General features: G+C 47.0%; 1 protein-coding gene across 1 annotated transcript in view; it reads right to left on the bottom strand.

Annotated features, from left to right (window-relative positions):
- Nucleotides 1-2,425: 2,425 nt before the first annotated feature.
- The window catches only part of Chmp4b (charged multivesicular body protein 4B), a 41,323-nt gene continuing 20,709 nt past the window's right edge, over nucleotides 2,426-23,039 (bottom strand). Inside the window, exons 2-5 of the mRNA XM_036186592.1 lie at nucleotides 6,892-7,069; nucleotides 5,243-5,357; nucleotides 4,244-4,370; nucleotides 2,426-3,243 (exon numbers count right to left, since the gene is read on the bottom strand). Of these exons, the coding sequence (XP_036042485.1) occupies nucleotides 3,179-3,243; nucleotides 4,244-4,370; nucleotides 5,243-5,357; nucleotides 6,892-7,069 (485 nt within the window). The 3' untranslated portion in view covers nucleotides 2,426-3,178. The remainder of the gene's footprint in view (nucleotides 3,244-4,243; nucleotides 4,371-5,242; nucleotides 5,358-6,891; nucleotides 7,070-23,039) is intronic.

A 23,039-nucleotide genomic window follows, 5' to 3' on the forward strand; every position in this document is an offset into this window, starting at 1 on the left:
TAAGAGATGGCAGAGGGACACTCAGAATACATCTGTATGCTGGCAGTGGTGGCGCACGCCTCTAATCCCAGTACTTGAGAGGCAGAGGCAGGCAGATCTCTGAGTTGGAGATTAGCCTGGTCTACACAGAGAGTTCCCAGGACAGCCAGGGCTACATAGAGAAACACTGTCTCGAAACAAACAAAAATATATTTGTAGGGTTGGGTTTATAGTGGACAAGGTGCTCTAGTGTGTGTGTGTGTGTGTGTGTGTGTGTGTGTGTGAGAGAGAGAGAGAGAGAGAGAGAGAGAGAGAGAGAGAGAGAGAGGGAGACCAAGACCAAGGGACTAGAACTCAGCAGTGCCAGGAATTCTGGGTAACAGTAGCTGGGAGATAAGCATGGAGCCAGGTCACAGAGGACCTCACATGCTTTCCTGAGGATTTAAGCCTCCTGGTTTTAAGTGTAGGCACCAATAGTTACCAAGAACTTTGCTAAACTGAAATCTCAGATCCCTCACCTTGTCCTGGGGCTCTTTTGTTTTTCCTAGGGCGTCACTCTGTAGCCCTGGCTGGCCTGGAACCCTATAGACAAGGGTGGCCTGGCCTCCAACTGACAGGTCCCTCCCCTCCTAAGAGTAAATGCTCCGCTATTCTGGGGCTTTTAAGGAGAGAATCTGGAGATGACTGACTGAGGGATTTGCAAAAGTGTCTTGATTCCAGCTACTTTTAGGGGCTGGGAAGACAGCTTAGGAGTTAAGAGCACTGGCTGCTCTTCCAGAGGACCCAGGTTTGATTCCCAGCACTCACTTGTAACCCACAACCTTCTGTAACTCCAGTTCCAGGAGATCTGACACCTTCCTTTGCCTTTCTCAGGCACCAGGCACATACAGTGTACAGACATACACGTAAGCAAAACACTCATCCACATAAAATAACTTGTAAAACATTTTAAATCCATATTAGCCATGTGGTTGATTTTTGGTGTCTGCATGGGGGACCCTGTTGTCACTGGCTGCCCAGCAACCAGCCGCTTCCTCCTGGTACCAGAAGCCCAGTTTTGTCTGGACAGCCCAGGCCAGCTGGGCTTGAACTCAGAAATCCACCTATCTCTGCCTCCTAGGGCAGAGATAAAAGGCATGTGCCACTCTGCCCCAGCTTCTCTAGGCTCAGACTGGGGGGACTGTAACACACTCTGGGACCGGAAAGCCTATCCCCAGGTGGGGTGGGGGGCATCCTAGTAGACAGTTACAAACATCATATCTCCCAGACTCCCTTGCAGTAGGAACCAGCCATGCAATAGTCATGGCCCATAGAAATAGGCTGTGTGCAATCTTATGGGATCTGTTAACACAGGCAGAGGTGAAGGCAAGGCCAGATGTTGATCCTCCCATTGTTTGCTCTGGATATTAGCCAAATCCAGTCTCTCCCAAGCCAGGAATTTTCAACCCAGTCATCAAGTCCCAGTTCTGAGTGTGGCAGCCATGAGGGTAATAAGGAGCAGGGCATGAACAGCTTCACATAAGCAAAGGAGACCATGAACCTAGGGAGCCATGGGGTTTGAATGAGGATGTCCCCCATCAGCTCCTATGTTTGAATGCTGGCCCCTAGTTGGTAGAACTGTTTGGGGAAAGATTAGGAGGTGGCCTTGGAGGAGGTGTGCCACTGGGGGTTGGGCTCTGAGGTTTCAAGCCCATGCCAGGCCCAGTCTCTCTCTGCCTCCAGCTTGTGGAGAAGATGTGAGCTCTCAGCTGCTGCTCCAGCACAGTGCCTGCTTGCAGCCACACTCCCTGTCACGAAGGTCATGGACTCGCCCTCTGAAACTGTAAGGAAGCCCCCAGCAAATGTTTAAAAGTTGCTGTGTGTCTCTTCACAGCAAATATAGCAGTGTCAAAGACAGGAACATAGGCAGCCTGCTCGGAGCACACTGTGAGTGTGCAGTATTCCACTGTGGACTCCGACTGGTTTTAATCTCAGGAAGTTGAGAAGCCAGGGCAGTGGGGGTGACTTCTCAGTCCTGAGACAAGATGCAGAAGGAACAAATGTGGAGATCTGCTTGGCCGGAGGAGGGAGTCCAAAGCATCCATCGGTCTCTGGAGGAAAGTGCAGAGTGGCAGACCAGAGTGCCCTCAGTCCTCAGTCTGCAAACTTCCTACTACAGGAACGCACCTCCTGGCCGGGCCTTGTCTCATGATGGCACCATGGTTTCCACCGGCAAAGGCTCCCACTGCTCTAGGTGCTGGCAGGCAAGAAGGAAGATTCTGGGGCTACACAAGAACCAACTCACTGAGAGTGGACCCAGAGGAAAGTAAGGGCCACAGCTCAGTGGCCTCCAGAGCTTGAGGTTTCTAGGAAGGGCTGCTCTTCACAAACCCTTCATGTTTCCCCAGGAGGCCCCGACCAGGGCTCCCAAGGGAGGTGAGCGATTGACTGAACACAACAGCAAGTGTGAAAATTAAATCGAGATATTTAATAGACAGTGCAAACCATAATTTCATCTGAATATAAATGTATGCACATGTTTCCAATGAGTTATCTATCATGATCACAAACAGCATGAGGACCTTAGAGCTATGTTAGAAAACCGGACAGCTGGAATTCAAGTCTAACAATCTTATGTGCTCTCAAGAGAATACATCCGTTTCAGGTCCGTGTCACAAACTGGAGGAGAGCAGGAGAGACAGGGAGGTTAACACGGGGCTGGTACACAGGTGACAGACAGAAACACAGCTCTTGAGGAAACCAAAACCAGATGTGCTATTACGGCTGAGGACAAGGGAAGCCTATCTATGGCTTTTGAAAAACAACTTTTCTGCCGGTACCATACGCATCTACAGAGATGTGGGACAGGTCAGCTGACTTCAGGACACAGGACACAGTTCTGGATGTGTCAACTGCATGTGGCCGACCCTTTCCACGGAGGATTCAGCAGTGGAGTTAGCGTAGTCCAGAAGCTCAATGTTGGATTTGCAAATACAGTTTATTTTACAGAAATTCAACATTATAAACAGCAGGCACCTCCCTCCCGCCCCCTCCCCCCGCCCGCCCCGGGCACAGACCATGCTATGCGAGAGTGAGCAGTGATGCGGCCTACTGCTTTGGGTGACAGTTGAGTGATGGAGGCTGCCTGCACCTGTCCTGCCCGCCCTGCGCACGCACATGCCCGCCCGTCGCACAGGCCACCAGAGTCTGGCTGGACCAGTTACATGGATCCGGCCCAGTTCTCCAATTCCTTCATGTCGTCGTCTTCCTCTTCCTTCTTCTTGACTGTGGAGACAGAGAGAATGATTTCTGAAGGCTGGCTGGAGCTGGGGCTGTGCTCCATTGTATATGCACACAGCTCTGTCCTGCAGCTGGCTGAGGCCTACAGCACGCTGCTCTTGGGCCCACAGCTGCCACCCAAATTCAGGAAACCAGGCACACCCTCCGCCGCTACTCCCCTCAGCCCTCAGTAGGGCAGCCACACCAGGAGGGCTGTTTTACACTGAGAGTCTGTCCCTCAGTCCTAAAGCACCCAGAGTTGGGGAGAAAGGCAAGACCATCCCTCCAAGAGATGCAATCCTTGCCAAACTGATCCCATTTGGAGTTGCTGGAGCCATGCTTTGCTAGGCTGCTCTCTGAGAGCCGCTGACTAGCCAGGAGCCTCTCTTAACCATGGCAGAGGGAGAGGGTCACACCCTGTTCACACTCTGCTGGCAGGCCTTTGACTCCACTCCAGATAGGCAGTTCTGCCTTTTTAGGAGCTCTGTGTGGGGCACTCGGGAGAGGAAGAGGGAGAAAATGCAGGCACAGAAGTGATAATTTCACAAAATAGGCCTCCAACCAGCTGAGCCAGTTCCTTCCTGAGTGCACATCGCACAGGATCCTAGATGGAGCAAGACTTAAGTTCTCATACCTCTGCTCAGTACCTAGAACTTTCCCCTTTGGGTGGTAAGAAAAACCACTCTAGAACAGAAGTTGTTAGTTCCCACTCCCAACCCCACGGGGGACATGTAGCAATGTAGTAGTTGATACAACTGTGTGGCAGCGGCTGCTCATCTGGTGGGGAGAAGTCAGGGGTTCTGCGATAAGACAACCTCACTGCCTCCAGAATTATCTGACCATGTCAGCAGTGCTGAGGTCAGGAATCCTGTCCTGCAAACGACACTTGGCATCATGGTCATCACGACACACCCTCTTTGGCTCAGAACCCAAACTGAAGTTAACGGACCACGAGATCACCCCCTTCTCATGGTGCCAGGATGTATCCCGACTGTGGTATACTCACCGGGTTTGGACGGTAGGGCTACAGAGGGGACATTTGGTAGCGGGACTGTTTCGGGCCCACTGATCTCCAGCAAATTCTTGTCTAGCTCCTCCTGTTCAAGCTCCTCCAACTCTGCCAAGAGCTCGTCCTGCAAAAAGAAGTGTGGTGAGACCCTCCCTGTGGCCATTCCTCCCCTTGATGCCCAGTGACCCTTCTGAGGAGGTCACTGGTGTATGTATGCATTTGGGGTCCCGCCTATGAGCTTCTTGGGAAGGACTGTATCTTTTCATTCCTTTGCAGGGGAAGTACTGGGAACTGAACCCAGGACCATGCATACGCTAGGCAAGTGCTCTACCACTAAGCTACATACCCAGACTCTTTTTCACCTTTTTAAAGGTTTGAGACAGGTTATGGGGTTGCCCTCTGTGGTCCAGGCTTTTTGCTCTCCTGCCCCCGACTCCTGAGTTGCTAGGTTACAGGCCTGCACCATCACCCAAGCACCGTTGCTTTTGCTCTTTTGAGATTTGAAGTGTAGGCGAGTTTCGTCTGCATTTGTGTCTGTGCACTATGTGCACACAACGCCCCCAACAGAAGGTATCATGATCCCCTAAGACTGGAGTTACAGATTGTTGCTAGCTGCCAAGTGAGTGCTCACACCCTCTTCTGGACCTCCAGGAGAACAAGGCATGCAAGTGGTGCACAGATATACATGCAAGCAAACATTCTTAAACATAAAATCAAAATGACCTTTTCTTTCTTTTTCTTCTTCCTTTTTTTTTTTTTTTGAGACAAGGTCCCATTGTTACTCTGGCTGTCCTGGAACTCTATGTAGACCAGGTTGGCTTCTACTTTTTGAGTGTGGGGATTAAAAGCATATGCCACTATGCCAACCATAAAATACATTTTAAAAGTTAAAAAAGAAAAAAAATCCAGAATCCAAGGAGGTGCACACTGCCTGTTGATATCCGAGCCTCAAGTTTGCCACTGAGAGACTTGTGTGATCTTCAAGAAACTACTCACCTCATCAAACTCTTCCCCAAAGCCTACAGGTTTGGAAATAGCTGTGGAAATCTCCTCTGCAAGTTCCTGCTGGTCAGCAATGTCCTGCATTAACTCGTCCACTTTATCAATGTCCCTTGAAGTGAAATGAACAGGTTACCATGTTAGCGAAGACCTGCCTGAGCCTGGTGCAGAATCCCTGCTGCATAGCCTCTGCTTCTCAGCACTCAGTAGCTCTCCTTCAGGAAACGGCCTGTTGTCATTGCCTTCCTCCTTGCCTTCGAAACTGAGTCAGGAGCTGGCGAGACAGCTCAGCCAGTTAGGTGCTTGTGCAAGTCTGGTGACCAGAGCTCTCGCCCCAGAACCCACAGGGGGGTGGAAGGAAAGAGCTAACTTCACAGAGTTGTCCTCTGACTCCCACATGCACCAGGCATGGGCATACACACTCAAAATAAATGTCAAACTGACAGTCACAGAATCGAGCAGATGGAAGTCCTTAGACATGATTTAGTCCAACACTGAAGGAAATCAGGCTTAGCACCGGGTGGAATCAAGGGGCCCCCCACCTTTATAAACAGATTTGAGACCACAGGACTAAACTCCGGTGCCAAGACCTCTTCTTCAAGCCCCAGGCAACTCTAAACAGGAGGAGGTAAAAATCACAAACCACAAAACACAGCCGTGCCCTTCTCTACTCAAACACCTATGCGGTCCCAAAAGAAAGGTAAATGTGTGTGTTTTATACACTGTGTCACATAGTTAGTTATTCAGGATGGCCTGTCTGTGCACTTCAAAACATACATGCTATCCATTGTGCTAAATGTCTAGGAAAACAGAAATAAAGGGATTCGGAATTCACTTGAACAGCACACTCCCACACCTCACGTATGTGAGGGCAATGTTCCTACACCTCTTGTCTCTAGAGCAAAGAGTGGCAATTTTTTCCAGCCCATTAATAAATATCTCAATGTGGTTTACAGAGACTGTTGGGCACTCAACAGAGCAGCTCCAGACAGTATGTAAATGAAGGACATGGCTGCTATACAATGCAGGCCACAGGCTGCAACCTGCCAACCCTGAGCTGGAGCACAGCTGAGCAGCCAAAGCAGCAAGGGCTCCAAGCCCCCGAGTGCCAGCTGAGGTGCCAGGGACTACAACAAACCGAGCTTTTCCGTGGAAAGACCCTGCCCTTTACAAGTGGAACCAGGCTGGGTAATTCTCGGGCCACTGGCACAGAGCCACCCCCAGAGAGAGAAGGACTGCTGAGGGCAGAAGCAGAGTGAGGCCAGGGAGAGGCACATAGGCCCCTCAAAGCAGACCTAAGGACAAACGCAAAGTCCCGGCAAGAAGCACATGAGCTAGGACCCAATCCCATCCCCCGCTCAGCACAGGCAGCTTCCATCTCCGGGACAGTCTGATGAACAGAGGCGGCTGAGAGGACCTTCTAAGGACTGTCCCAACTTGGAACTAAGCCTATCAATCACGATAACCTAGCACCCAGCAAAGCAAGAGCAACAAAACAACTTGTCTTTCTGCTCCTGAGCTCTCGCGGAAACAGGCAGCAGGCCAATGTCCACTCAGAACTCCAAAGAGGGAGCCAACCACAACCAGACCACGGCCTCGGCAACACCCTCCCCCTCCAGATGTCCCTCCCCAGCAGTGGCACGCACATGTTGTCGTGGGCAGCCTTCATGGCCTTGGCGGCATAGCCCATGTTCTTGAGCACCTCTGTGTTGGTATTGGCATTCTCCAGGGCCTCCCGCTGGAACTCGATGGTTGACAGGGTGCCATCGATCTGTGCCAGCTGCTTTTCATACCTCTTCTTGCGCTTCAGAGCCTGCAGGGCCGCTGGAGGGAAGAAAGCAGACTTGAGTGTGCTTGGCATGTCGTGATGTCAGAGAGGTCTTGGAAGCCTTCTCCCAAGTGTACCACACGCATCTCAGCTGTTGCCCCCTCTGTAAGAGGGCTAATAACATCTTTTCCCAAGAGCACATTCAGTTTTCTAAGAAAAGGCACAAGGTCCACACACCTCACAATGCATACAGGGAAGATGCACGCAAACACAGTTTAAATTCTCTGGCAACCACATTTACTGCAAAAATCAAAATATGGACAGGCTCCCAGAGTAAGAATACATTCTGGGATCAAACTGCAGCTCACAGACGCAGGTGAGTGGCTCAGCTCCCCCGCTAGGTTCACTGTGAGGAGTAAATGGGCTAACATACAGAGCAGCCTGGCATATTATTAGCAAAGCAGATAGCGCACCAAAAAAACCCAGCCAGCTCTAATTATTATAAAGCACAATTCTGGTACCATTTCACACCAACTAAATGCCAAAAATAATAAATAACTGTAGCAAATACTACATCAGTTTGGTTAAATGCTCTGTCACACAAAGCCAACAGTTCTGCAAATTGTTATGCTTCTGAAAGTACAGTGGGAACAGAACACAGCATAAAGATGTTTCTGGCTCTCCAAGCCAGTACTTTCTGTCTGGAAATTAACTGAACAAAAACAGAGAGCCCCATGCCTAGTGATGGCTAGTACAGCACTCTCTGTAACAGAAAACACATAAACACAACTGAAGACAAGTTCCTGCCATGAACAAATCTGGAGTTTAACCATTTGGTCAAATCAATGGTATCTGCTCTCTTAGCTCTCAGCCTGTGTAGAGAGACCATTTTGTCCAAGTTCCAGTCAAGGCAAGCACTTCACTAAGACCAATCTGTGGCAAAGCTAGGACCAAACTACATCCCCCCACTCAGATGCAGGCTCCCTCCCCTGACATTCTCAGAAAGGTAGCCCAGCAGGCTTAGGCAGAAGGAACAGCTGGACTGGGCTGGGTTGGGTCAGGGAAGCTGCAAGTACGTGCACTCATGCATGCATGCTGCTTCATCCAGGAGGTGTGTACCAGTTCCATCCCCACAGACTGCAGGTCACAATTACCTCCACTACAGAGGTGGTTTCTTTGTATTGTCATAAAGGTTAACACATTCCTTCCACTTCCAATCGTCTACCCTACAACATGTCCACACGTATATATGAACACCCAACACAAAACTGTAAAGCTACTTAAAACACTGTAAAATTACCTTTTATTTTGGTTCCCCGCCCCCCACCCCCACCCCAGTAACTCAATTGTGTACTTCTCCACTGAGAACTCTCTAGATGACAGCAGTGTGCCCAATGTCTGATGGTTGAAGACACCTGACTATTAGCCTAGGCATCTGTTCTAAGAACCACTTGCCAAGAACAATGGTTTGGCCTCAAAATAATTAGGTCTTTTGGTTTTTCGAGACAGGGTTTCTCTGTGTAGCTCTGGCTGTCCTGGAACTCTCTCTGTAGATCAATCAGGCTGGCCTCAATCTCAGAGATCCACCTGACTCTGCTTCCCAAGTGCTGGGATTAAAGTCATGTGCCATCATACCCAGCACAATTAGGTCTTTGAAAGGGAACAGTTAAATTGGTTAGGACTGGGGACACAGTTCAATCCTGGGTCCAACACCTAGCACTTCAGAAAAGCCAACTCCCCCAGCCAGAGGAAGAGGATAAAGGCTTCTCAACCTGCAGGTCACAACTCCATTGAGGGTCTCTTATCAAGTTACAGTTGTGAAGTAGCAAGGAAAATGATTTTATGGTTGGGGGTCACCACACATGGTATTAAATACATGCTGTATTAAAGGGTCACAGCATCAGAAGGTTGAAAACCACTGGACAAGAGAACCTGAAACGGAGGAGAAGAGTAATGTACTGCCCCTTATTGAAGTTTGAAAAGCCACTGAATCTGCTCTGATTTAGATCTGGTCCTGAAGGACTGAAAGGGCAGACCCAGCCCCCTTGTTGAACTCGTATGTGCTGTGGGAGTCTCTCACATCAGCAACCCTGCAAGGTTTCAGCAGATGAGGAAACCGAGGTTCAGAGCGGTTCTACTACCCAGCCAGGATCTCCAGGCAGAAATTCCAGAGAGGGACTTAAACCTGGTGCAGAATCCAAAGCCAGTGCTGTGCTGTGCTGTTAGTAGGCTCTCGCCCTGAGGGAGTCACCAGCCTAGCAAGAAGTGGCCAAGGAGAAAAAATGCAACCACTTTTCTTAAAAAGTTTTCATAGTTCTCTGACCCACACTACAGCCTCCTACCTTCAGGGTCCTGCAGATGCAAGAGATGGATTTCCTCCATAAGCTTAGTCTGGGAACCCTAGCACCTGGCTGGAACAGGCATCCTCAACAACTATCCGCAGCAAGCAGGCCAATCAAGTCATCCAGGTCTGAAGTTCACTGTGACAGAAACTTAACACCCCCACCGCAATCATCCAGTGACTTCAAGCCTTCATTCAGGCCTTCTCAGGCAAGGCCCTCCATCTCCCAAGTGCTCTTTCCTCAGACTCCCCTGCTCCTTCTAGCCATTCCAACCCACCCAGGGCTCAACTGAGAACAGAACCTATCTACAAAAGAGTCAGAAATGTAGCTCCATGGCCAAGTACCTATTTAATCTCTAGTACTAAGGGACAGAGAGATGGACACAGGGACAGATGGATATACATACTCTCTCTCTCTCTCTCTCTCTCTCTCTCTCTCTCTCTCACACACACACACACACACACACACACACACACACACACACACACACACACACACCCCTACAGAGCATTCTGGAGTCTAAAAGGCTGTTTGTGTGGCAGTCACTTAATTACATCACTCAATCCTCCAGCACCCTGTTGTAGCATAGAAACTCCAGATTACAGCCTAACATGGAGACTTGGAGGCCATAAAGGGAAAACATTCTACGAGGTCATCCGCTGTTATGAGGGAGAGGGCAGCTCGGCCACTCCCGGCTCTTGCCCCCTGCTCCCCACCAGGGCAAACTCAAAAGTGACTGCAACTGATGCCTAGACAGTTCTCGTGAAGAGAGCGTGAGGTGAAGGTGAAGGCCAATCAGCCTTCCTCCTTAATGTGCTGAGATTAGCAAGTTACAGAGCTGACTATGCAGCTGGCAACGCCCGAGTTACAACTAAATTATTGTTTTGTTTTTGTTTTTGTAGACAGGGTTTCTCTGTGTAACATCTTTAGCTTGCTTTGTAGACCAGGCTAACCTCCAACTCACAGAGATCCACCTGCCTCTGCCTCCTGAGTGCTGGGGTTAAGGGTGTGCGCCACCACTGCCTGGCTAAAACTAAAGTTATTATTTCCCTACTGACACCATTAGAACCACACTATCTTTTTCTCTAGTACATTTTTCTGGTTAGCAGTAACTCTTTGTATGCCAAATCTTAAACTTTCCTGATTATCCATCTCTACTTCTAAAATCCCCCCAAGTCCCCCAAATCCCAGGCAGGTAGCACACCGCAATAATCCCAGCACTTGGGAGGCAAAGGCAAGTGGATCTCTCCAAGCTCAAAGCCAGTCTGGTCTACAAAGAGTTCCAGACCAACCAGAGCTACATGATGAGACCCTGTCTTAAAACCAACCAAACAACTAAATTTAAAATATTTATATATGTATGTGTGTGTGTGTGTGTGTGTGTGTGTGTATACACACACACACATATATTATATATATGCTGGGTGATAATAGCACACGTCTTTAATCCCAGCACTTGGGAGGCAGAAGCAGGCAGATCTCCAAGTTCAAGGCCAGAACAGCCTGGTCTACAGAATGAGTTCCAGGATAGCCAGGGCTATACTGAGAATCCTTATCTCAAAAAACAAAACAAAAAATAAATTATGCATGTTTAGACATATATAATTACACACACACACACACACACACACACACACACACACACACACACTAAAAGCCCCCGAGAATAATGACGTGGACACAAATGCCAATATACCAGGAAGTAAGGGAGCAAGCCCCAGTGAATGAAATGATGATTACTGCCCGTCTTTGCAGACCAACATCTAACACATGGTGGACTGGTATGCAGTTAGTTAATATATGCCAAGTTGAATCTTTAACTCCATGTGTTTTCATATACAAATGGTCCCATCCTAGCACTTAAGGTAGCTATGTAAGGAGTACTGTATGCAATTTTTATTTTTTATTTACAATGGGTTTATCAGTGTAACCGGAGGAGTGTATGTTCTATGTAGGAATCTTCAGGTGGGGTACACCTCTCCCTGCCTTTTTCTTGGTTCATAGCTCCTTTTGCAAGCCCCTCGCTGTAAAATAAGGATGCAAAAGCTAGGTAAAGGTCCCCAGAAAATACTCTGGTCTCCATGATCACCCTCCTGCTGCGGGCATATAAAGTTCATACCAGAAAGCAGTGGATCCCCAGGCTGGTCTGTGAGGGACTACGTATGGTTTTTTTCCTCCTACCTTATATTTAACCTGTATTTTTCAACTACCTGACCACTCTAAAAAGAAAGAGTATACTCTGAGAAGACCCCAAAATATGTTTCACAAGTAAAGTAACCCTGAAAAGTACCATTTGCTCAGCATCTGGTCCCCAAGAATGTGTGTGAACACAAGTATCCCAGCACTTCATTTCCTGCACTTACAAATGTGGGGCACTACATAACTCAGGGGAACCAAGTGCTCCCATGGGCCAAGTGACACATTTCTTTCTCAACACTGTCCAAGTAAAACTCCCTTCTTCCCACCTGGATATCTACTTGGGGTGGGGAGTTTGAAACAAGGCCTTTCTTACACTCTAGTTCAGGCTGGTTTGGAATTCAGTGTAGTCCAGGTTGGCAATCAGCAATCACCCTGCCTCAGCCTCCCAGGTGCTAGGATTAAGCTATGAACCACTGTACCCAGCTCTAACCAGATTTCTAACCAGACTTGTTTTCCTAAGTAGCCAAAGTCCACAGAGCCCAAATCCAGTATTTACATAAATAAATGCAAACTCACTCACAAGGACTTGCCAACCTTCTCAAATTCTGGATGGTTATAGTACAGAAAGAGCTTCGAAGCTAAGGAACAGCTGTTCATCAAAGCCAAATCTTCAAAGAGGAAGCATCCAAAGAAATCCATCTTCAGCCACAGAACTCAGTGTCATTTGTAAACACACTGGCTTTAACAGCAGAAATTTAACCCTGCTAACAGAAGTTTAAGAGGTTGTTTTTAGGAGAGAGAAAGTCTGTGAAATCTCCATATTTAATTATGCCTTTGCCAGTTCCAAGAGAGTAATTACAGCAGCAATTACAGAATCTAATAACCAGCTTTATTGGCTCTGAAAGCTGAAGCAAAAGCAACTGCAACCATGTTGACATAAACACTGGTCTCCAGACAGTTGCTTCATTAGCCCTCCTACCAGCTATTTAGACAGCGTGCAGGAGACACCCCAAGAAGCAGAGCAGTAGTAGGGAGGACATTCACCAGGACTGGAGCCCTTCTACAAGGCGCCTGGCAGTGACAACAGAGATATGTCAGTTCAGCACCACGAGGGAGGACTTCCTTTCTTCTAGGCCAAGGTCAACTAGATTCTCCTGGGAGAAGAGAGGTCTAGTGCTGAGATCTGCCCACATTCAGTATAGATGAAAACAGCCCAAAGCACCTCAACGGACTTGAAGAAAGCATGCCCGCCCACGCACTCCCTATAGACACGGAGAGCCCAGGAGCCAACTCTCACATAAGTAGACGGCAGTGTCTGAAGTTCTTCCAAGAGCCATGATCTACAACTGCATACCCATCAGAAGTGAAGATGGGGCCAGGCGGTGGTGGCGTAAGCCTTTAATCCCAGCACTCAGGAGGCAGAGCCAGGCAGATCTCTATGAGTTTGAGACCAGCCTGGACTACAGAGTGAGTTCCAGGAAAGGCGCAAAGCTTCACAGGGAAACCCTGTCTCGAAGAAAAAAAAAAAAAAAAAAAAAAGAAGTGAAGATGGGGTGGGGTGAGGGTCTGTGCACTTCCTTCCCAATCAGCATACACTACACAGCAAACACCAGCACCGTCCAGAAGATATTTCCCAAAGAAAGACAATACTGTGCCTCCAGCATTAAGGAGACTATGAAGACCCCTCAGTGGCTTGGGCACGCACAGTAACACCACAACAGGCAGTGAGCCAGAGGCAGCTGGGGGCTTGTTTCACCTGCCTCTGGCCCTCTTTCAAGGGTTCTTGCCTCGTTCTGCTGTGAATGAAGATTTTTGGAGAACCATAGCTAGGAGACCAGAACTAGGCATCAAGTCACTGATCATCTGCTGAAAGCAGGCTAGGAGCTCATCTACCATCAATTCCTATGTATGAGAGCAAGACAAGACACAAAGTCAAAATCAGTTAACCAAAGTCAAAGGTGATCCTTCTCAGAAGCAGCTATCAGCCAGAAGAGGGGTTGGATCCCCTGGAGCAGAGTTAAGGGGGCCTGAACCACCCAATGTAAGTTCTGGGAACTGAGCTCTAGGTCCTCTGCAGGAGCAGCATGCTCAACTGTGGAACCATCTCTCCAGCTCCTCTCTTTCATTCCTAAACTCTGCCTCTTGCAAATCTTGTTTAAGATTTGTGCTGACCCATGGAAGAACTGAAAAATGATACCGTTTGCTCTCCCGAGTTCTCAGAAGAAAAAGAGGCCAGGTACAGTGGCTCACATCTGTAATTCCATGCCAGCCTAGACAACATAATAAGGCCCTGTTTTAAGAAAACAAGACAGGGGAAAAAAAAAAAAAAGGAGTTGACAGTTGACTCAGGTCAAAGGTATTTTCTCCGAGTAGGTGCAGTGATCTTGCCTACAGTACCAGAAGGCTGGGTTAGGGCGGAGTTTTCATTTTCCTACCCTGTAAAAAGACAGCAGGACCAGCTTGGGCTTTAGAGTAAACACAAAGTTCTTTGGGAACCAGGTCCAGTGAGATGGATCATCAGGTAAGGACACTTGTCAGCAAACATGATGATCTGACGTAGATCGATCCCCCCCAGGATCCACATGGTGGAAGGAGAGATATCATTTCCTACAAGTTGTTCTGTGATCTGTAAACACACACACACACACACACACACACACCCCTCTGTAAATAAATGTTATAACATTTTTTTAAGTTCTCAGAAGCCGAAGTGTACCTTTGAAGTCCAGACAGTTGCTTTGTTTAGGATCACCCAAAGAACAGCCAGCCTCACTGTGAAACAGCCTTGGAATGATACCCTAACATCACTGTATTTCCTCCCACACAGCTGGGGAGTTCAGGTCAAAAGCACAGACACATTTTTCCAAGCAGCATCATTCTCGTGATGTATCTCCCGGCTCCCTAATTTGCTCTCCGTGACCTGGAGCAAATGCACTCCATTTAGAGATGGTAAAATAAGTACTTGTGTATGACCAGGAAATGGGAGTCCGAAACCCTGCTGACTTCATCAGCAGACACACAGGGAGTACACAGGCAGTACAGTATTCTCGGCAGAGGAAGATTCTAGAGAAAAAGAATCTTATCTGTGTAACACAGACAAAGACGAAAGACGTAAGCCCCACAAGAACAACCTCACAGAATACTGAGCCACCCAGAGGCATTGAGACAGCACATAGTGTGTTCTATGTACAACTGGATGAGACACCTGCATGGTCCAGCAAACTTAAGATCTCCTGGGGTACAGCATGTTATAACAGTGGTTTGGGAAGTCCAGACAGCCAGCTAACAAGTCCAGCTCTCCCATTATCACCCTGAGCCAATTTCATAACCTCACTTATCCTTACTGTGACAGTACCAATCTCAAGAGGTTATTGTGCTGGTCAAAATGAAGTATGTATGTGACATGCTGAGCACAGAGTCTGATACACAGTAAGTGCTCTGAAAATGTCTGTCACTGGCTTATGTAACTGCAGAACTTCTGGACAGAGCCTATTTTAATAGGAAAATATAATCATCAGTCCAAAGTTTAATAAAAAAGACCCAACAAAGCAAAATAAACGGTGTGCATGTGTACACATAGACATAGACACATCAACATCTGCAAAACACAGCTTGGGGCCAGGCAGTGGCCCAACTCGGCTGTATCTTATCTTAGCCTGTTAGTACCCTCTGTCCTGGCACTCCATAATGGTCTCTACACTTTCCTCAGAGCCTAAATTGACTTTTGCTCTGGAATGGCCAGGGCTCTTGGAAAGAACTTTGTTTCTCAAACTATCATTGGCCCACACTTCTCAATGTCAATTCCTTCAATTCTGAAACCTCAGGGCCTGGTGGTTCATTATTAAGGCACAGTTAACCATGGCCGTCCCGTGATCACACCAAGAGGGAGGGAGTAGAGACTACAGTAAGAGGGGGCTGTTCCAGACTGTGGCCAGGAATGGCCCAAGACACAGAGAGGAGAGGCGAAGGGAAATCACCCACGAAGGAGAGAGCTCAGGGGCCAGTGCGGCCAACACCTTCTACTCTTAGGAGGGAATGGCTTCCCCTTGGTTCTGATACATCAGGGTTCTGCCTGGGCAGGAAGAGGTGGAGATTCTTGTTGTTTTTGTGTTAGGGCCATGTATGTGCTAGACAAGTGCTCTCCACTGAGCCATATCCCTGACCCCAAGGGGGTTCACTTCCCAGACACAGCAGCAACCAGGAAGTAGCCGTGGTGATAACTCGGGCCAGGACAGGGACCTTAGGAAAGAGGTAGGCCTATCACTGGCTATTGAGGATCTACCCAAAGCCAAGGTACTTTTCTGCTTATCAGCCAGGCTGAATTCCACTTGAACAGCTCTCAGAAGTTCAAACTGAGAACCAGTCTAGCCCACACATAAGTCCTAGCTATTTTGTGTCTTTATTAAAACTTGTTTTAATTAGCTACACAGTAGGCTTAACACCAGCCTGGGTTATATGACCCTGTCTCAAAAAATAAAGTAAAATAAAAACAGGCAAAAGATCTTTATATTTATGTATTTTACCCCCAAATCCACATTTAGGGCTTCCTCCGCAAATGCTGATTATCTGGCAACATGGAGCCCACTCTGCAGCCTGGCACCAATCTGCTGCAGCTAAATAACAGCCGGCGTCCCACTGATATATCTACCTACCTTTCTATTTCTCTGTCTCTGACTGTTTTGAGATGAGGCACTATGTGGCCCAGCTTGGCCTTGAATTCTTGACCCTCCTTGCCTTACAGCCTTTTACTCACTGGGATTACATATGTGCATTATCCATGCCCAGCTTTAGAAGAGGCATGATATACTTTCTGGTCACCATAGAGCATACGACAGACCATCTGCTACCTGACAGTGCTGGACATCCAGTTTACCTCTGGAGGAAACCAACAGGAATTATCCTGGTATATGGGCTTGTCTTCAGGCCATGCAGGCTACATCCAACTAAAAACAAGCTCAAAACCTTGCTTGAGGTCCCAGCATTAAAGCGAGCAGACAAGAATCGAGGCAGGCGTGTTCTGAATGGACAGCACTCTCTACTCTCTGAGAGACACTTGGGTCCCTACAGCACCTGCAATACACACTCCGTGGTTCTGTATATGGAATCTAGCTCCAAATGTGTCATCACCAAATTAGGTCACAAGTAAGACCCTTCACATCTCATGGACTCAGCATCCCCAGGAAAGGCATGGGAGTGGAGAAGAGATATTTTCCCTTAGTCTCCCTCCAACTTTACAACATAGGAGCTCACAGAATTTGAGATTTGCACTAACAAGACAAACAAACACAGAAGTAAAACTCTCCTGATGGGCATGTATCATCCTGAAATGCAATTAACACCTACACACAGCACTTCTGAGTATGTCATATATCTCATTTACTCTTGTGTGGGTATTTATTAGCAGCCTCTCTTGTCTTGACTGGTTTCACAACCGAGTCAAAAAGATCAGAGACTCCTTCTGGCCTCTGAACTCAGCTACTCCAGCTGGGCAGAGGAAGTCAGCCCCCAGATTTAATGCTGGCCATAAATGTCACTTGGGAAGAATTAAAGCCAGATCCCTCCTGCCATCTCCGTACACTTCTAACACTAACTACCACCCTCTGGAAATCTCTCTGCTCAGGGGCACTCACTCTGGCAGGCTCCCCTGCCCCACAGCCATCTCCTGCTTTGCTTTCCCTCCTGTGCTGGTAACTGAACCCAATACCTCACACAGAAACACATGTTCCAGCACCAGGCTATACCTCCAACCCCAGCCATCTCTTCTTCAGTTTAAGAGGGTTTCACCAATAACTACCTTGAACTCCAGTGTTGCTGGGTCCTAACAGCTTCCGGAGGGGCGGGGGGGGGGGGGGGGGGGGGGGGGGATAAAAAAGCGCAGAGTCAGGTGAAAGGCAAACTGTAGACTTGTTTATTCAGCAACAGGGAGAGCCTTATATACCCGCCTCCCAGTACCCAGGCTGCATCCCGATTCGGTGACATTGTGTGGTTGCCCCTCGTTGGCTAGGCGCAATCACAATTTCTGACAGCACCTTTGCTAGGCACTCAGGAACACTCCAGGTTGGCTCATCTCTCGGCCTCATAGGCCTTATCTCCCTACAGTACCACTCTAGGTCATCCTCCTGCTCAACCACTGAGTGCTGGGATTACAGCCACACGTACACCCACTGTGAGGATTTTTAAAATAAGCCCATGACATGGAGTCCAGACTGGCCTTCCTCAGACTTCTCTGTACTGGCATTACTCATTTGTATCACCATGCTCAGCCATAGCTAACAGATCTTAAAAGGAAAAAACCTCTATAAGAATACATAATACATAAATAATAGTATCCAACAAGGAAAAATTTACATTTGAGATTCAACCAAGTTTCTGATCATATAAGAAAAGGGGAGAGGGATAATAACCATAAGGCAAAGAAAAAAATTCAACAGTTACAGAGTAACACAGTATGAACACAGATGTCAGAATTAGAAGAGACTTTTGTTTTGAGATTCTTTTTTATTTCTGATTTGTTTTATTTTTATGTATTTATGTATGTGTTTGAGTGTGTGTGCGTGCATGTGCATTCAGAAGCCTGCAGAGGTGAGAAAAGAGCATTAGATCCCCTAGAACTGGAGTTACACAGTTGTGAATTGTCATTTGAGTGATGGGAATTGAACCTGAGTCCTCTACTGGCCTCAGGTTTGATTTTATTAATAAGAACTTTTAAGATTCCTACTACTCTCTACCAAAGTGTTCTTGACTGCTGCTCTAGCCTCTAGGTCACATAAAACATAGGCTAGCCTCACACTCACCATGAGGCCAAGGATGACCTTGAACTTCTCTTCCTGTGTCCGCCTCCTGTATACTGGGATTACAGATGGATTATAGGCAGAACCATTATACCCAGAGTTTATAAAGTTCTGAGGAAATAGCCCAGCCTTCCTGCATTTGAGGCAACCACCCTGACAACTGAAATGTATCCACAGCCCTAGCCAGGACACAAAAACAATGATAACTGTTACAAACTGGGCAAACCTGTAATCCTAGCACTTGGGAGGTTGAGACAGGAGGATTGCTTCAAGTGTAAGCAGATTGGGCTATATCACAAGAACCAGACCAGCAACCAGTTACGCAGCAAGACCCTGTCTCAACAACAACAAAAAAAAAAAGAAAGAAAGAAAGAAAGAAAGAAAGAAAGAAAGAAAAGATTTAACTATGCTCTGTGTTCAAAATATTATGGTGATTGGAGATTTTTTTTTCCTGAAACAGTTTCTCTGTGTAGCTTTGGAGCCTGCCCTGGAACTAGCTCTGTAGACCAGGCTGGCCTCGAACTCTCAGAGAACCACCTGCCTTCACCTCCTCAGTGCTGGAATTAAAGGCGTATGCCACCACCTGGCTGAGATTTTTTTTTTTAAACCAGATTGAGCCACTAGATTTAAATTACTGTCCAGAACTCCCTGAGGAGTCATAATGCAGCGGAGAGACGTGAACAAAAATACACAGCAGCACACACTAACCAAGGAAACAAACTGGTACTAGGGGGAAAAAGTAACCATCTAAACACAACAAACCTCTAACACACACAACCTATCCCAGAGCACAACAAAATAAAAGTGCTCAAATCAGAGATAAAAAGAAAACCTTTAAAGCAGCCAGAAGAAAACATAACCATGACACAGATTCCTCACAGAGAACAATGGTAACGAGAAGACAGTGGGCCAGGCATGGTTGCTTACCCATTATATTACCTCAGTACTTGAGGCTGAGGCCAGCCTCAGCTACACAGTGAGGCCTTGCCTCAATAACCAAACAAGGGCTGCGGGTGGAGCTCAGCTGGTGTATGTGCCTGTTTGCGTACAGCAAACCATGGGTTCAACGAGCAGATGTAAACTCTGTACAGTGGCACATGCCTGTGATCCCGCATTTGGGTGGAGGAAGAAGGATCAGAAATCCAAGGTCAGGGCTGGAGAGATGGCTCAGTGGGACACTGGGACTTGTCACCAAGCCTGAAAACCTGAGTTTGATCTCACATGGAGTATGCAGAGAGTCAACTTCCATAAGATGTTCTCGATTTCCATGTGATATGTGCACACACAAAATGCAGTAAAAAAATTTTTTAAAGAAAGAGATTTAAGATCATCCTCAGCTATGTATGGGAGTTCAAGACCAGTTTGGGCCACAAGACACCCTGACTTCAGACAACAAAAAGATGCCAGTGGAACAACTTCTTCATTTGTTGTAGCGCTGGGAGCTGAATGCAGGGCCTTCAGCAGGTCAGACAAGAGCTCAGCACTGGGCTCCGCCCACAGCTCCCTGGGACAGTTTCCTTAAAGTAACAACGACATCCCCCAAACCCACAGGAGAAAGAGGAGAGCAGACTCCTGGAGGATGTCCTCTGACCTCCACATGTGCACTGTACCACATGGGCACCAGCACTCACAAACACATTACACACATGCACATTATATATTATATATTATATAATAATAATTTTAATTAAAAAAATTAAAGTACCAAAAACAGCTGTGCATTGTGGGGCATGCTTGTAACCTCAGCCCTTGGAAAGCCGAGGCAGGAGGATTTCTAATTTCAGGCCAGTCTGGTTACATAGCCAGACTCTTTAAATTAAAAAAAAAAAAAAAAAAAAAAAAAGGAAAAAGTCCCACAAAATCCCATCATCCTAGAATTCTAAAGACAGCAAAATTTCTCAAAAACAAGGGTAAAATAAATAATTCATCGGGTATAGAAAAACTGAAAAAATTCCTCATCCATACCACCCCCTTGAGTCAGAAGGAAAATGGACTGCTGAAAACCAGATTTCTAAAGGTATAAAATGAAGAGCATCACAAAGGACAAATGCATAAGTGATCATGGCAGACTTTAGTTACTTGATGAGCAACAACAAAATAACACAGAACTTAAACCATACACAGGGAACTCGGAATCCCAGCACTCAGGGGGCAGGGAAAGGTGGAACTCTGTGAGTTCTGGGCAAACCTGGTCATTTACATAATGACTTCTAAGACAGCCAGGGCTACATAAGAGAGACCCTGTCTCAAAAAGCAAAACAAACAAACAGACAAGACTAAGCAAACATACATGGGAGGCGTAGCAGTGTGTAAGTGTCCTGACTCCTATCCACGGACCTACACTGTGGGAAGAAGGAACTGGCCCCACAAGTTGTCCTCTGAACCCCCCTCCCCCCAATACATAAATGAATGTAATTTTTTGCTGGGTGGTGGTGGTGCACGCCTTTAATCCCAGCACTCAGGAGGCAGAGGCAGGCAGATCTCTGTGAGTTCAAGGCCAGCCTGGTCTACAGAGAGAGATCCAGGGCAGGCGACAAAACTACAGAGAGAAATCCTGTCTCAAAGAAAACAAAACAAAACAAAAAAAAAAGAATACACCAACAACAAAAAAATTTATTCTGGAAGCAGGAGTGATGGTTTAGCAGTTAAATCTCCTGCCCTTCCAGAGGACCAGGGCTCGGTTCTCGGCACCTATATCAGGTGGCTCACAAAGGACTCATGCCCTCCTCTGGCCTCCACAGACACCTGCACTCACAGGCACATACCCTGTCCCCCAATCACATAAATAATAAAATAAAAACCAGGCCTGTTGGGACATGCCTTTATTCCCATCTCTTAGGAGGCAGAGGCAGTGGATCTGTGAGTTAGAGATCAGTATGGTCTACAGAACCCATTCAGGCCAGTCAAGGCTACCTGGTAAGATCCTGTCTCAAAAAACAAAAATAAAATAAACCTAATAAAACTACAGAAAATTTTTGTTTGGTTTTTTGTTTGTTCATTTGTTTTTTGTTTTTTTCAGACAAGGTTTCTCTGTGTAGCCCTGGCTATCCTGGAACTTGCTCTGTAGACCTGGCTGGCCTTGAACTCAGAGATCCATCTGCCTCTGCCTCCTGAGTACTGGGATTAAAGGCATGTACTACCACCACGAAGCTATACAACTACAGAAATGTTTTTAAAAAAAAAATCTTTAAAACAAACAAAAAAATCAAGACACCTCATCCTACTTGGGTGCACACAGAACATTTACTAAGGTAAGCTATATCTCAGGCCACAATATAAGATTCAACTAATTTAAAAGATGTGGGGGCCCACAGAGGCTCTCCAGTAAGGCCTTACTCAAAGTCAGAAAGTCTGAGCTTGCTTTGCCCAGCAGGGGTGCATAGTAGGTTGATTTGGTCAAAGGCGTGATTACCAGATGTTTTGAATGGTCTACACTTGTTGGTACCTTGAGAGGGGGAGGTCTTTTGCACCTCCCCTTGCTGATGTATAAAAAGCCCATCATGAATCAAGTAGAGGTATCTGGGTATTGACCCAGGCCCTCCCGAAGCTATCCTGTGTCTCTATCTTTCTCGTCATCTCCATCTATATGTCTATCTAATACTTCCTCACTCCTCTCTCCTCCCTCCAAGAACCCTTTCACAGGTTGGAGCTGGACTCCTACAAAAAAGGTATTCAAGTTATGCATTCTGACCATGAATTAAACTAGAAATCGTAGAAGGAAGGTATAAATCAAGTCCAAGGCAAAAGAGATAATACAGATGGAGTAAAGCCAACATAAGAGAAGACAGAACTAGAGGTCAAGAAAATAAAACCTGGTTCTTTGAGAAGACCAATGAAATTGAACTTCTAGGCTGGACAGTGGAGGAGCACACCTTTAATCCCAGCACTCAGAAGAGGCAGGCAGATCTCTGAATTCAGGGCCAGCCTGATCTACAGAGCAAGTTCCAGGACAGCCAGGGTGACACAGAGAAATCCTGTCATGAAAACAAAAACAAACAAAAAATTGAACTTCTAAATAAATTAATCAGGAAATAAAATATGATAAATAGCAGGGGTAAGAAATGCAGAATCACTACAGATCCCACTGCTATTTAAAGGGTAAAGGACAACTCAGATGAAATAGACAAATTCTTTGATCAACTCAAATCCAAGTTCTTTCTACTACATCAAGACTTTACCTTGTTCTTGACATTTTTCTAGAGACAGTTAGCACACACTTTACAAGAAGGTAAGAGACAGCTGGACTCTCAGGCAGGAGACCCCAGAGGTATGGGAGAGCTGAGAGAAATGAGCTTTGTTAGGGAGCTGTTGCTGGACTTTATCCCGGGCCAATGGGAAGCGACTGAAAGACAACACAACAGAAACTTTCTGTGCAGAGATCTCTAGCTGCTGTGGGCAGTGGGGACCACTGACTCAGTGGGCAGGGTTTGGGTTTCAAAGGCTGAAGTAGGGGCTGGAGAGAAGGGCTTGCTTAAGTCTGAGACACACCAAGGAGGGTGACTCCAGGGGCCTGTATCACCCTGTTGTCCAAATCCACAGCAGGGAGGAAAGGGGCAGGATCCCATTAGAGTTGAAGGTTGTTAGGTGGGGAGTCAGGTGAGGAGATGACTAGCTTTTCTCAGACCAGTGACTCAGAAACAAGATGGGTCTTGAGGGGAAAAGCATTCTCAGGTCTTTCTGTGGGACTGTGGGCTTCTAAATTCAAACCAACACCTGACATTTAAATTCATATTTTCTAAATCCATTTAATGAAG

This window comes from Onychomys torridus, chromosome 4, assembly GCF_903995425.1.
Source record: "Onychomys torridus chromosome 4, mOncTor1.1, whole genome shotgun sequence".
NCBI classification, from domain to species: Eukaryota; Metazoa; Chordata; class Mammalia; order Rodentia; family Cricetidae; genus Onychomys; species Onychomys torridus.